At 32.3% G+C, this 13,136-nt stretch overlaps 3 protein-coding genes and 1 non-coding gene across 9 annotated transcripts; 3 read left to right on the top strand and 1 right to left on the bottom strand.

Annotated features, from left to right (window-relative positions):
* Positions 1-860: 860 nt before the first annotated feature.
* LOC137821489 (homeobox-leucine zipper protein ATHB-7) lies at positions 861-2,344 on the top strand. 4 transcript variants are annotated; one of them, XM_068626102.1, is made up of 3 exons: positions 892-1,030; positions 1,200-1,617; positions 1,720-2,344. In XM_068626102.1, the coding sequence occupies exons 2-3, from the start codon at positions 1,255-1,257 to the stop codon at positions 2,089-2,091; spliced, it is 735 nt and encodes a 244-aa protein (XP_068482203.1). In that variant the 5' UTR covers positions 892-1,030; positions 1,200-1,254; the 3' UTR covers positions 2,092-2,344. The 4 variants fall into 4 exon arrangements, with proteins under 4 accessions (XP_068482201.1, XP_068482203.1, XP_068482204.1 ...); XM_068626103.1 differs by having other exon boundaries at positions 897-1,016; XM_068626101.1 differs by having other exon boundaries at positions 901-1,093.
* A 1,293-nt stretch (positions 2,345-3,637) lies between these two features.
* TRNAL-UAG (transfer RNA leucine (anticodon UAG)) lies at positions 3,638-3,717 on the top strand. Its single transcript has one exon. It is a non-coding gene; the product is annotated as a tRNA-Leu (tRNA).
* PLR1 (NAD(P)-linked oxidoreductase superfamily protein) lies at positions 3,652-7,810 on the top strand. Of its 3 annotated transcripts, XM_090294842.1 has the most exons (10): positions 3,652-3,829; positions 3,916-4,016; positions 4,095-4,323; positions 4,654-4,747; positions 4,868-4,991; positions 5,360-5,461; positions 5,823-5,974; positions 6,090-6,183; positions 7,238-7,419; positions 7,528-7,810. In XM_090294842.1, the coding sequence occupies exons 3-10, from the start codon at positions 4,101-4,103 to the stop codon at positions 7,529-7,531; spliced, it is 975 nt and encodes a 324-aa protein (XP_090150968.1). In that variant the 5' UTR covers positions 3,652-3,829; positions 3,916-4,016; positions 4,095-4,100; the 3' UTR covers positions 7,532-7,810. The 3 variants fall into 3 exon arrangements, 2 of the variants coding, with proteins under 2 accessions (XP_090150968.1, XP_068480398.1); XR_016515384.1 differs by having other exon boundaries at positions 3,782-4,016; positions 4,868-4,981; XM_068624297.2 differs by having other exon boundaries at positions 3,783-4,016.
* Positions 7,811-8,155: 345 nt separating this feature from the next.
* Positions 8,156-10,286, bottom strand: LOC137820303 (ubiquitin-ribosomal protein eL40 fusion protein). Its single transcript, XM_068624298.2, has 5 exons — positions 10,001-10,286; positions 9,822-9,908; positions 9,354-9,456; positions 8,503-8,569; positions 8,156-8,402 (listed from the first exon to the last, which is right to left on the bottom strand). The coding sequence occupies exons 1-5, from the start codon at positions 10,101-10,103 to the stop codon at positions 8,376-8,378; spliced, it is 387 nt and encodes a 128-aa protein (XP_068480399.1). The 5' UTR covers positions 10,104-10,286; the 3' UTR covers positions 8,156-8,375.
* Between the last annotated feature and the right edge of the window lie 2,850 nt (positions 10,287-13,136).

The following is a 13,136-nucleotide window of genomic DNA, read 5'->3' as shown; positions in this document are numbered from 1 at the left end:
AACAATATAATCTTACTCTTGCCACCATTTGATTTTTGGCAGAATTATCAGTGATGTGCCCCCCTTTCTTCAATTTAATTCCCGAAGAAATAGTTAACTTGTAACATATAAATATAATGATGTGCATATATGGACCTTGTTTTGTGTCTGTTTCTAAGTTGTTGTTGACCTTTTTTTCTTGAGATCAACAACCATATAACCAAATCTCTTAAAATATATGAATGTTCTTAGTTATTCTTGATCATTACTTTCTCTTTAAAAAAAAGCAAATAAACGTTCTTATACGTGCTGCTGGCTGCATCTTTGAGTTATAATATTATGATACTGATATTGGTGACAGTGTATCAGCAAGGTACTGTGTTATGACAGAGTTAAAATGTTAAAAATTTCAATTACTGGTACAGCCACTTATATGGAAATATTCCTGATCAATTCATTCTTCTGTTGGACCTGTAGATTTTCTTTTACCTGACAACTTATTTGTCGGAAGATAGAGAGTGAGTCATTAACTTTTATAGATGGAATTTACCATATAAGTTCTTTAATGTGTATATTTCATCAAGTAAAATTATCTTTGTTTTAATAAATAGTTTACTTCATATATTTAAAACCAACTCATACATTTTAACTTTTGCATAAACTCTTCCATCTAATTTCGCTTAAAGCTGAGATGATGAGTTGATTTAGTTTATGAAGAAACTACATTAATTTTTTCTTCATCTACACAGACAAGGTATTGGTTTTGTTGAATGTCATTAACTTGTGAAGTATTGTGACCGACTAATATACATTGCAAGGACAAATATCATATGACACGCTATATATTTGAGGGCTAATTTGGCTATTTCATTTTCTTGCCTCGTTTGGTTATAAAAAAGCAACAGATACGTGTGCTTGTGAGGGTGACAACTGACAAGCAAGCAGTTCCTTCTACAAACAAAATAGTATATGGGCGATAGATAGGCTACAAGTAAACGAAGGAAGCAAGATAATTTCTTCTTACTTAACAAAAGATAGTAAGAGCCACACGGTATCTTATCCCATAGGACACCATGATCCTTCCATTAGAAGTTGCAATAACGTGATAGAAATGGTTTTGAGATACTTTCTTTTATAGCTAGCTATATATTCTGCACCTGATCCCCCCTCACCGGACTTTTAAATCACATAATTCTTTTTTATTTGTTGGTGGCAAACAGATTGTGCATCAATTCCAAATCCACCCTTAAAATACTTCCTTTCTCACTACTCACGATGGAGGGAGATGAGAATATTCAAGCATCAAAGGGAAAAAATGTTGAAAGTTTCGCCTGCTTGGAGGCATCAAGGAAGAAAAACAAGAAGATAGAAAACAAAAGGAGGTTTAGTGATGAGCAGATAAGATCACTAGAATGCATATTTGAGACAGAGTCGAAGCTTGAGCCAAGGAAGAAGATGCAACTGGCAAGAGATCTTGGCCTGCAGCCTCGCCAAGTTGCCATATGGTTCCAAAACAGAAGGGCAAGGTGGAAATCAAAACGCATAGAGCAAGAATACAGGAAACTCAAGGATGAATATGACAATTTAGCGTCTAGGTTTGAGTCCCTAAAGAAAGAGAAGGAGTCTTTGCAAGTAGAGGTAAGTTTATGGTTGTTCTGACAAGACTACTTCTTAGCTCTTACTGTTGATTCTCTCAACAAAGCATGTGACCCTTAACTTAGTTATTTGTTTCTCAAACAGTTGCAGAAGCTAAGTGATTTGGTGGAATCATCTCATGATGGTGGAAGGGAAGACAAGGGTGCCAAAGAACACAGCATAGAGGATGGTGGTTCAGGCAGTGGATACAGCAGTTGGAAGCCTGAAGCAAAACCAAGGTTTTCAACTGAGGGTGTGGAAGAGAGAGTAGGTGTGTATTCAGATGATCAAAATGAGAATAGCATCATAAGGAGTGAGAAATCTGAGGACAAAGGACACCAACTTCTCAGAGTGGATGATAATGATCAGGCTGAGATACCATTAGCATCACTAGAAAAATGGTACAGTAGTGTGGACCCTAATGGCATCTTGGACCAGTCATGTAGCAGCTCTCAATGGTTAGATTTCTGGACATGAAAATGAACAACACTCTGTGTTGCATGTATGATGTTTGTTTCCTCCGAGAAGGAACAAAGATTGGTTGGATCTTGTGCTGCCAACTGGTCAAAACTCAAAATTCCAGCCTAGCAGAATGTCGAATAGGCCAAGAAACTGGAAGAAAGTTTGTAGGCTTGATTTGATCGCGAGAGAATCAAGCTAGCCTCACCAAATTCAATTGTGTAGAGATTTGGAAAAGGAAATAATGTGCAATGATGTCTCTGTTTGTTCATGCTTGCATGCCTTTCCCATCCCTTTGCTTGTGTGTGCGTGTGTGATCTTTCTTCTTTTTCCTTTTCCCACTTCAAGGGGTTAATACTTAATATTCTTAAGGGGACCTCTCTTTTATTACTTTAGCTTATGCCTATATCAACAACTGCGATCTCTATAAGAACACAAACAAAACGAATGAACAATGTGAATAAGATATAGCTCCAATTCATGAAGCAGGGAATATGTTAATTTCAATTTCTTAGCTTTTCCTAGGGACCTATTTCCATCGTAAAGTAGAACATGTAGAGACAACAAGCCAAAAAATATCATTAAAACAAAACGAGTAACTAGGAAAGAATAAGGAGGTAAAACTAAACCCAAATAAGAATAAACTATAAGAATCTATCTAACTATTAAACTTAACAGCTATGAATTAAAGAATATTTCTATTGAAATTAGTAGCTATGAATAAAGAAGAGAATTCCAGTAGAAAAACCTATTTGAGGAATGAATTATAATGGCTAGAATGTCTGCATAAATATTATCCTACAAAATCCATGCTCTTGATTAGACTAATATAATTAGAACATCTGTCTTAGGACCAACTTTGTTTAGATATTCAATATATGGAAATATTTCCCATAATAAATTGCTAATAATAGATCACACAACGCAACATTCTTAAATTCTGGGCACTAAATTTGGAGGAGAATTACAAGTCCTGAAAGGGAATTGTTTCAGTTCATACGATTTTCACTTATTAGTTTTAATGCTTAAAATGAATTCATCGATATATAATTCAGCTAAAACACCAGAACGTTGATCGGTGCGGTCAAATTTAATGATTTGTGTTCTAAATTGTAATTAAAAATTGAGTACTTTAAACATAAAATAGTTAAAGTATAAGAAATAATAATTACATTCACATGATTATATTTATTAAATTAGAAGAGTGTCTCTAGTTGTATGGATCAGAACTCCAGCTCAGATTCATCTCTTATCCTACCCCATATGAACAACCATCATTCTAGCGATATCATAAATGCACACACATCAAATACGAAGTGAAAATAGCGAGTGTGAGTTAGACATTACGATAAGTTCCTATCTTCAATCAAACATCACTTAGCAAACAATCTATTTTATTAAAAAAAAAATAATCTGAGCATTTTATAAATGTATGCACCAAAATCAACTTCATCTGATTCTTTTCACATTTGCCATTGAACTGTTCTATAAAATAATGATTGAAAATGGAATATAGTCTATGTATTTATATATATACTATAAATTACAAAGCTTTAACAAAAAAGACAGTTTGGCCGAGTGGTCTAAGGCGCCAGATTTAGGCTCTGGTCCGAAAGGGCGTGGGTTCAAATCCCACAGCTGTCAAAAATTTTAGTTTTCTTTTTGTTGTTTATTATTACTTTTGTTTTTCTAAACTGATCCATAAGGAAATCAAAATTCAATGGTTACCACACACCAACTGATACTAACGCTGCTGGTAAACTGTGTTAGAAACTGGTATAAGTCTGATTCTTGTATCAGTGTTTCATATTTTCACTCACCCTTCATCAATGGCACTCTCAGTTTGCAGTGTTGGCCCTTGGAATCTTAACCCCATATCATTAGCAACACCGTCTTTCCCTTTCAAGTCTCTCAAATTTCCTCCCTTCTGGCCAACCCAAAAGGTAAAACAATTTTCCTTTTTTGGCATGTGTGGTGTGAGTGGGAAGGTAGCTTCGAATTTTAATGGTTGATTGTGGCAGGTGAAGATGGGTCCTCTGAGTGTGTCTCCCATGGGGTTTGGAACGTGGGCATGGGGTAATCAGTTTCTCTGGGGATACCAGGAATCCATGGATAATGAGCTCCAACAAATCTTCAACATGGCTGTGGACTACGACATCAATCTCTTTGACACTGCTGATTCTTATGGCACTGGAAGGTTAAACGGTCAGAGTGAGAAGCTTCTGGGGAGGTTCATTCGAGAGTTTCAAGGTTCATCTCGCATTCCTTTCTAACTTTCATTTAATCTCTTTGAGTGCATGTGTACATGGTTTTGTTGTTTGACTTGTGTTAATTTTATGTATCATAATTATCATGTTGTAATGTGTAAAACATTTTACACTGTAACCATTAAACCTTTAAAATGGTTTTTTTTATCAAAATCAACATACTTTGTATACATGATGGTTTGTAATTGAATAGTAGTATATAAAATCTTTACATTACAAGTGTGAGTATATATATATATATATATATATATATATATATATGGTGATTCTTTTATTCTCATGAGTTCACCAAATGAATGTAACACTTCCTTAGAGAAAAAGGGGAGCAAGCGTGACATAGTAATTGCTACAAAGTTTGCTGCATATCCATGGCGCCTTACACCAGGGCAGTTTGTGAATGCTTGCAGGTATTTGTTTGTGTCTATCTGATACTTCATCAACTTACTTTCCCATCTCCTATGACAAATATTTGCGTGATGTATCTTTTTTTGCCTATAGTTTTGAACTTGGATGAAATAAAATTTCAGGGCGTCACTAGATAGAATGCAAATTGAGCAAATTGGGATAGGACAACTGCATTGGTCAACTGCAAATTATGCTCCTTTGCAGGAATTAGCTCTTTGGGATGGTTTAGTGGCAATGTATGAGAAGGTTACCATAATTCACGTTTAATAGCAGGATTATCGGTATATATAATTAAGACCTTGAGTCAAACATTGTTTAAAGATCAGGCCAAAGGGTAACTTGTAAATGTGTTTTGCTATTCAACTTCATAACTGATGTTTGCAATGCTCCGTAAGTAGCATAAACCTGAAAGGGGAGGAAGGAAACAATAATCTTTTTTTAAAGCACTAAATGTGGATGAAGTCATTCAGAGTGCTTTTTATTATACATTCCTTTTCAGTTTTAGATCCGCATATTTAAACATTGACTTCAATGGTTATTACATCGTCAAGAAAAAATAATTTAAATTTGTGAATGATCAAAATTTCTGTACTCATATGCATGTTGTCATTTAGGGTTTGGTTAAAGCTGTTGGAGTAAGTAATTATGGACCAAAGCAGCTTCTAAAGATACATGATTATCTGAAAGACCGTGGAGTCCCCTTATGCTCAGCCCAGGTAAGTTATGCATAAATGTAATTTAGCATTCAAATTTTGCTAGACAGAATGGGAAAATAGGAATGATCTGATTGTCAAACCATTTCAAATTCAGATATTCTTGAGACTTTTCAAAGAAAAATGAAAAAAAGAAAAGTCAGAGGAAATGTACATGTAACAAAACTAATGCCCATAATTAGTACTTTGCTTTGTTGTGTTGTGAAAGAGAATCAGTGTAATAAACATTAGTTGCCTGAATAACTCCAAGCAGTTGTGAATTGCTAGACACCATGCTATTTGTATGTAGTCACCAATCAGAAATTGTGATGCTTTACTGGTTGGTATTATGTTATTAATCCTCTTCATGATTTCAATGTTTCAGGTGCAATTTTCTTTGCTAAGCATGGGGAAAGATCAACTAGAGATCAAGAGTATATGTGACTCTCTGGGTGTTCGCATGATTGCTTATAGTCCTCTGGGACTTGGAATGCTTACTGGGAAATACTCACCATCTAAACTTCCAAATGGGCCAAGGTATGTTGATATTTAAGCAAACACTTAAGGGGGGTAAACAGTGAATAACTTTGTATCACAATGCATCATTATCTTTTTCTTATAGAATAGTTTAGTAATTAACCGCATTTCACAGGGCGTTGCTATTTAAACAAATACTTCCGGGACTAGATCCTTTATTGAGTTCCCTGAGAGATATTGCAAATAAACGGCGGAAAACCATGTCACAAGTAATCACTTTTCCATTTTGTTTTCTCTTTATGCTATCAATTTCTTGTAGATATATTGGGAATGCCTACTAGTAGTAAAATATGCATTGCAGGATTGCTAACTAAAAGCATGTTGAATGCTTGATCATAGATCTTAAGAAAGAGAACAAGTTCTATTGTCCTATTTCTTGAAGTACATAGTCCTATATTACTATCAATGAATAGATAGTGACGTGTCTATCACTCCTTTTTATAGACTTCATTTTCCCACATGTGTTTGAGTAGGAAGCACAACAACTACCAAAATCTAAGCTTAGTTTTATCACTTTTGCAAAGCTGGGCTCTCTTAGCTTGGCCAATCTTTTGGATAACATATTTTAATCTATCTTTTTAGTCATATTATTCATGCTGCAAGCATCCTTCTTCGGTCTTTAATCAATATTTCTCGTACACTGTAACCTCTGTGCTCGTTCCTGAGCTCCAGATCAGCCAATACTAAACTCTGCAAAACAGGAGAAGATCTTTTTTATTCAAGGAAGCTTGTACATCACATATTATTCCATTGAAGGATTAAGTAATATCAGTATCATTGATATCTGGAATGAGAAAGGCACTATAGCCTCTTAAAAGAAAAGTTTCGTATAGTGTCATGACTATTAAGTGTTGCTTTTGAATCATATTTAAAGTTTCACTTTTGTAATACAGTGAGATGTATAAGGTAAAACTTTAAATATGATTAGAAAACAACATCAAGATACTGTACACTGTAGAAGTCTTCTCATACATCTTATCCACATAAAAACATGAGAACTAGTGTTGGTGCATTATCAACATCAACCACCTAAGATGCAAACTTTTAATATCTCATTTATTTTTTTAAAATGCCGTACTTCCGAACGCAGCTTACTTTTTTAAAGGTTATAAAGTACTACCCTTTTACAGAACCACCGACCAACCCACTTAATTGTCCTTGTCTTTGGTGCGTGGAAAATGACAATGCTGACCGCCTACTTGACCCAACCTTGCCCGAACGACATACCTTATCACAATCTCATTCTTTGATTTATCATGTCAGGTAGCTATAAATTGGTGCATCTGCAAAGGAACAGTTCCAATTCCTGGAGTCAAGTCAATTAAACAAGCTGAGGAAAATTTGGGTGCTCTCGGTTGGCGCCTATCCTCAGACGAGTTGCTTCGGTTGGATTATGCAGCAAACGAATCACCTCGAAGAATGATCCAAAATATTTTCCAAACCAGGTATACATACTCTCCTATTTTTAAAAAGGCAAACGAGATAAAAAAATAAATAAAACACAGAAGAGGTTGCAATGATTCAAGTGTTTTACGTGACTTCATTCATAACAGATAAAATATGAAGCGAGAACTCGGCTCAAGGTGCGGAAGAGAAAAGCCTTACTTTCTCTCAATGAAGCTCACATTTCTTTATCAACTCGTATCGGGAAAGGCGAGGGGCTAATGGATCCGTTTCATTTTTACTTGTCCAGGAGAAATGCCAAGTGATTCATGATTGGGGATGCCATACTATCACAATTAGGTCTTATTATGATAGGCCATTAAAATACACAAGAAGCCGGGACGCCCCATGTACTTTCGAACAATCACGTCGTATAACATTTCTTTTTACTTTCATCGTTGTTAAATATCATACTGACTTGGAAAATAACTGTTCAATGAAACTTTCAATGAAGACCAGCAGCCACGCTTACATTCACAAAATATTGAAGAAAAAAAAAGTCATGAGCAATGAAACAAGTTCCATAAAGTCAGCAAATTAGTAACCCTACAAAAATAAGAAAGTCCTTAACTAATTATCAGGGCATTAAGAAAAGGAATTAAGAAATCAAAATTACTGTAATGTTCTATCACGAGAAAAAAATAAGAAAATTAAGGAATCAAAATTACGTAATAATTACTTAATTCCGTTACTATATTTACCCATGGAAAAAAAAGCAATTAAGTAATAAAAAAAAAGTAAACGGGAAACAACCACTTCAAATGCATGTGTCAAAAACAAAACTGTATCATCCTCACAAGGAACCGTAGCATAATTGATAACAATGAGTCTCAAACTGAAAACAAAAATCAAATTTCCAAAAGATTTCCTACAATACTAAGAAGCTAGTGGAGTTGTCAGGACTACAAGATACCCAGTAACCCATAACAACATGTCTCCATCTTGCAATCAGAACAGTTTACTTGATCTTCTTCTTTGGCCTCAACTGCAATACAAAAATAAAAGCCCCCATTACTCTTATAACAAAGTATTCTATTCCATAAAAATTAAGAGAAGTGATATATGACGCTAATAAATTATTTTACCTGGTTGCTGTGTCCACACTTCTTTTTCCTGCAGTTCACAGCACGAGGGTGTAAACGTGCGTAACACCTGCAAAGCATAACAATTTATGAGCACAATGGCTGAGAATGGACCACAATTCTGTTATGAATACTGTCATTCCATGTTTCAATATATTGTTTAAGATCAAAATTCAACACCGCCTTACTTCACCAACAGAAGGCAGAAAAAAACACTTACTTGATGCTTTTTAAAGTGCACTTAATTTGAAGCTTGGAAAGTAAAAGGTAAAAGGGCATCTTAGCCTTAGCTTGGATGGAGGGAAATGAGGGGACAGAAAATACAGGGATGAGAATATTAGGAATATATCGATACAACCTGGTACATATAAATGCTATTTTACAATTGTAAAAAAAAGTCATCATTTAGATGTCATTCTAGTTAATAAGTCATTGCCATTGATTAAACAATGTTATTAGTAGCAGTAAATAAATTGTTTAGAACGAATAGTTTAGCATCTATCCATTTATCCATCTCAATGGATGATCAAGAATTAGTGGATGTGTATAATGAACAAAACATAGATCTTCTACATAGAAGGGTGGGTTGTGGGCTATAAAACCTTGGTGCAGAGCTTTTCAGAAACTCGCAGCTAAGAGAAAACAAACCATACATTTTCCATACAGACATCATTGTACACATACACCACATTCAGCATTCATGTCTGAATTCAGACACTTACAGAAGGCTTACAACGAATTTCATGTGACTTTTGCATACATTATAACAAGTTGTTGTCAGCTTTAACTATAATTAACAAAAGAACAATATTTCAAATTAATTCTGAATGAACCAACTGGATATGTAGACTTACTTGCGGCAGATCATCTTATCTTGGTTATACTTCCTGGCCAATGCCATCAAAGATGGCTCAATAATACCACCACGAAGCCTTAAAACAAGATGCAATGTTGACTCTGTAAAATAGAGAAACCAACCCAATGATAAGTCTCACAATTTACACTAAAGTCATTGAGCATAATTAACAATACTTGGGGTTTGCTGTTTTTCAATCATGCAACTCGAAAGTGCCTGGAGTCGGACCCAATAAATTAAAAAGTATCTGATTTACATATTCATATAAAGATTGTTAGGTTAATTCTTATCAATTTAAAGATTACAGATTTCCACCCCAAACACCTAAAATCTTTCCATTCATACACATATGACTAGCTACAACCCTTACAATGCATATAAAAATAACAAAATCAATCAATTACCGCATTCAGAGCAGTAGAGAAATTAATATGGTACGCAATTTCAAAATTGAGATTTTGCAGACCTTTTTGGATGTTGTAATCGGCGAGGGTACGGCCATCCTCAAGCTGCTTTCCAGCGAAGATCAACCTCTGCTGGTCCGGGGGAATCCCTGGACAGAGAGAGGAACAGAATGAGTCAAACAAAAACGAATAGGAGAGAACAAAAAATAATCAATAGTGACATTTCCATTAAACTGCTCACCTTCTTTGTCCTGAATCTTTGTTTTGACATTGTCAATGGTGTCGCTTGACTCCACCTCAAGGGTGATGGTCTTCCCCGTCAGGGTTTTCACGAAGATCTGCATCTTTCCCTGTCTTCCCAAACTGCTATTAGGGTTTCACGCTTGGTTTGTATGTAATATTTATATAGAAGGGTTAAGGGTAGTTGTAGGGTTTTCAGAACCCTCGGTGTGTTTGGTTAGCCGGGTTATATTATTCCAGAACTTCTTTCTTTTTTTCATTTAGCAAGGGCTTATTCTCTGTATGATATTAGTGGCTAAGAGCATTTGTTATGAAACTAGCTTTTTTAACCCGTTCACAGTATTAATTTTTTATTTTAAAGAATATATTTATATATTAATTATTAATATATAAAAAATACATAAATATTTAAATTATTTAATTAGACTTTGTAGATGTTTAATAATTTAATTATTATGTAAAATAAGAATTAAACAAACAATTTATATAATTAAATATAAAATTATTATTATTATTAATTTATTAAATTTAATATAATTATATATATAAATACCATTTGTACATACTGCATATAATTATTTATTTGTTAAATTTTATTATTTTTTTAAAACTAACAAATTTTAGATATTACATATATATTAATTATTAATTTTTATAAAGAAACATAGATATTTAAATTAATTAACAGTGTGTACGAATATGTTTAAAAACTTAAGTAATATATACAATATGAATTATAAAGAACTAAAACTATAATTTATATAATTAAATATATATAAATATATATATATGAATTAAAATAAAAATAAAAATAAATAAATAAATTTGTAAAAATAAATATTAAAATATAAGAAATAAACCTCATCATATACAAATACATTAAACTAAATATACAAATACATTAAACTAAATATACAAATACATTAAACTAAATATATATACTCTCATTAATCATATATTTTTAAAATATTATATAGTAGGGTTGTTAATGAAACTCTGCATTAATTATGTACATCATATTTTTGGACTGCACTGAATCTATTTTTTGGTAATTAAATTCACTTATAACTTGATTTATTTAGTTTAAATTTGTCAGGGTCAGCCTACTCACTGACTCCTCTATCTAATAAAAAAAAATAAGACATTTTATATTTTATATGCACATCCCACATCTAAGTCAATAAACTAATATTCGCCCATTTACTCAAATTAACTCTCGATTGAGACTTAATCTTCATCCCAAGTCTCTAATGCATGGATTAGGTTCAAAAACTTAAAGTTTATGTTTGATAAGATACTCTATATTCACAATGTTAAATAAAAAATTGATTTGTAGAAATAAAACATGTGAACTTTTGAACTTAAGAAAAATATGGTCTTTTGAACTTAAGAAAAATATGGTTGATAGTGTATATATCTTGTTGGAGATCTCACATCGACTAGAGATGAGAATATTTCATTGTATATAAGTGGGTGCAAACCTCACCTCATGAGCTGGTTTTTGGGGGTTCAGTTAGGTTCAAAATTCATTTCATAATATATTTAAAGATCAATGGGAGTAAGGTTATGTTTTATTTATTTATTTTGTATGTTGATGATACTTAACTAGCAACTAATGATCTTACTCTTTTTCATAAACTAAGAATGTTATGATTATGTCAAAGATCAATAAAGTATTTGAGACATGTTAAAATGATATTAAAGTAATCCGAGAATATGGAACATCTACAAAAAAAGTTATGAGATATTTATTGCGAATAAAGGATCACATGCATACATATAGGAAGTCATGTTATCTTGAATTGATTGAATATTTATGCTCTACATGTGTTAGATGTGTGGAATCCATTTTTAACTATGTATTTATTTTAGTCAGAGTAGCAATATCATGAAAAAATGTAAAAAATAGTCTATTGTTGTTGTATCCACTATGGAAGTTGAATTTGTATAATATTTACAATTGAAGATAATTGGTTGCAGAACTTTATCTGAGGGCTTGGAATTGTCGAAAATATTATTAAGCTGCTGAAAATGTATTGTGATAACTCAAACAACAATATGTTTCTCTAAGAATGACAAGTACTCTAAAGGTGTTAAGCATATGGAGTTGAAATACTTTGTTACAAGAGAGAAAATTCATAAACAAAGAGTGTTAACAAAACATACAAGCACAAATTTTATGATGGTTGACTCTTTAACAAAAAGTTTATCGCCCAAAATATTTATTGAAGATGTTATGAATATGATTATTATTGATAAGAATGATTGTTGAGTATTATGTTTCTTTTATGATATATGATTGACACTTTAAGCTCAATTATGATATGTTTATGATTACTTGTTCTTTATGATTGCATGCATAATTGTATTTGAGTAATGTAAAAAAATATTGTCTTAAATAAAGACATTATGTTGGACTAATTACGAGTTCCTAATTATGTTTGTATTAGAAAGAAGTTTAGTGTGGTACATGAAAAAGATCATGACAATTGAGTGAAGTAAAACCACCATGACTCGAATTAATTTTTATTATTGATTATGAAATTATGTTGTGCTTAATAGAAAGATTGTTTAATCTCTTAATGTGCATATCATTAAAAATTATATGTTTAGTTAGTATGTTTATTGGTTCATAAACATATACAATATCACATAATGTGAAAGAATATAAGATTTTATGTTTCATGTAAGAGACATATGTCTTGTTAATTAAAGGGATCAATAAAAAAATAAATTAAAATAAAATATACAACAATAATTAGACTAACGAGGAGAACTTCATTGATAATGATTATTATTTGATAGACTTAACAAAATAACAAGGTTTATATATATAATCTAACACATAGGCAGTGTCTCATTCTTAACAAGTACCCACATTTTTCTTTCCTACCTCTCATAAAAAAAATGGTTGAAATTACCCATCTCATTGAATTTTTAAAATATTAAAAAGTAATCTCTTACATAAAAATATACATATAATCTTTCTTTTAATATATATGTAAGAATTAAATAATTTAAAAATATTATTTTGATCTTCTATATTTTGTTATCCATTAAGATTTCTTTTACATCATTTTTTACAAATTCACGTGGATTTAAACAAATTTAAATAGTTTAAAAATGATTTGTATTTT

The sequence above is a fragment of the Phaseolus vulgaris genome, chromosome 9 (assembly GCF_051622355.1).
Source record: "Phaseolus vulgaris cultivar YP4 chromosome 9, ASM5162235v1, whole genome shotgun sequence".
Lineage (NCBI taxonomy): Eukaryota > Viridiplantae > Streptophyta > Magnoliopsida > Fabales > Fabaceae > Phaseolus > Phaseolus vulgaris.
Note: the sequence above shows the minus strand (reverse complement) of the source record. Positions and strands in the feature narration are given on the sequence as shown.

Excerpts from the sequence above, each read along its gene's own strand:
- LOC137821489 (XM_068626100.1), top strand. The coding sequence starts at position 1,255 with ATGGAGGGAGATGAGAATATTCAAGCATCAAAGGGAAAAAATGTTGAA. Across the intron at positions 1,618-1,719 it reads AGGAGTCTTTGCAAGTAGAG|TTGCAGAAGCTAAGTGATTT; the intron begins GTAAGTTTATGG and ends TTTCTCAAACAG.
- LOC137820303 (XM_068624298.2), bottom strand. The coding sequence starts at position 10,103 with ATGCAGATCTTCGTGAAAACCCTGACGGGGAAGACCATCACCCTTGAG. Across the intron at positions 9,909-10,000 it reads AAAGATTCAGGACAAAGAAG|GGATTCCCCCGGACCAGCAG; the intron begins GTGAGCAGTTTA and ends CTCTCTGTCCAG. Across the intron at positions 8,570-9,353 it reads GATAAGATGATCTGCCGCAA|GTGTTACGCACGTTTACACC; the intron begins GTAAGTCTACAT and ends TATGCTTTGCAG.
- PLR1 (XM_068624297.2), top strand. The coding sequence starts at position 3,903 with ATGGCACTCTCAGTTTGCAGTGTTGGCCCTTGGAATCTTAACCCCATA. Across the intron at positions 4,324-4,653 it reads GTTCATTCGAGAGTTTCAAG|AGAAAAAGGGGAGCAAGCGT; the intron begins GTTCATCTCGCA and ends ACACTTCCTTAG. Across the intron at positions 5,462-5,822 it reads TCCCCTTATGCTCAGCCCAG|GTGCAATTTTCTTTGCTAAG; the intron begins GTAAGTTATGCA and ends TCAATGTTTCAG.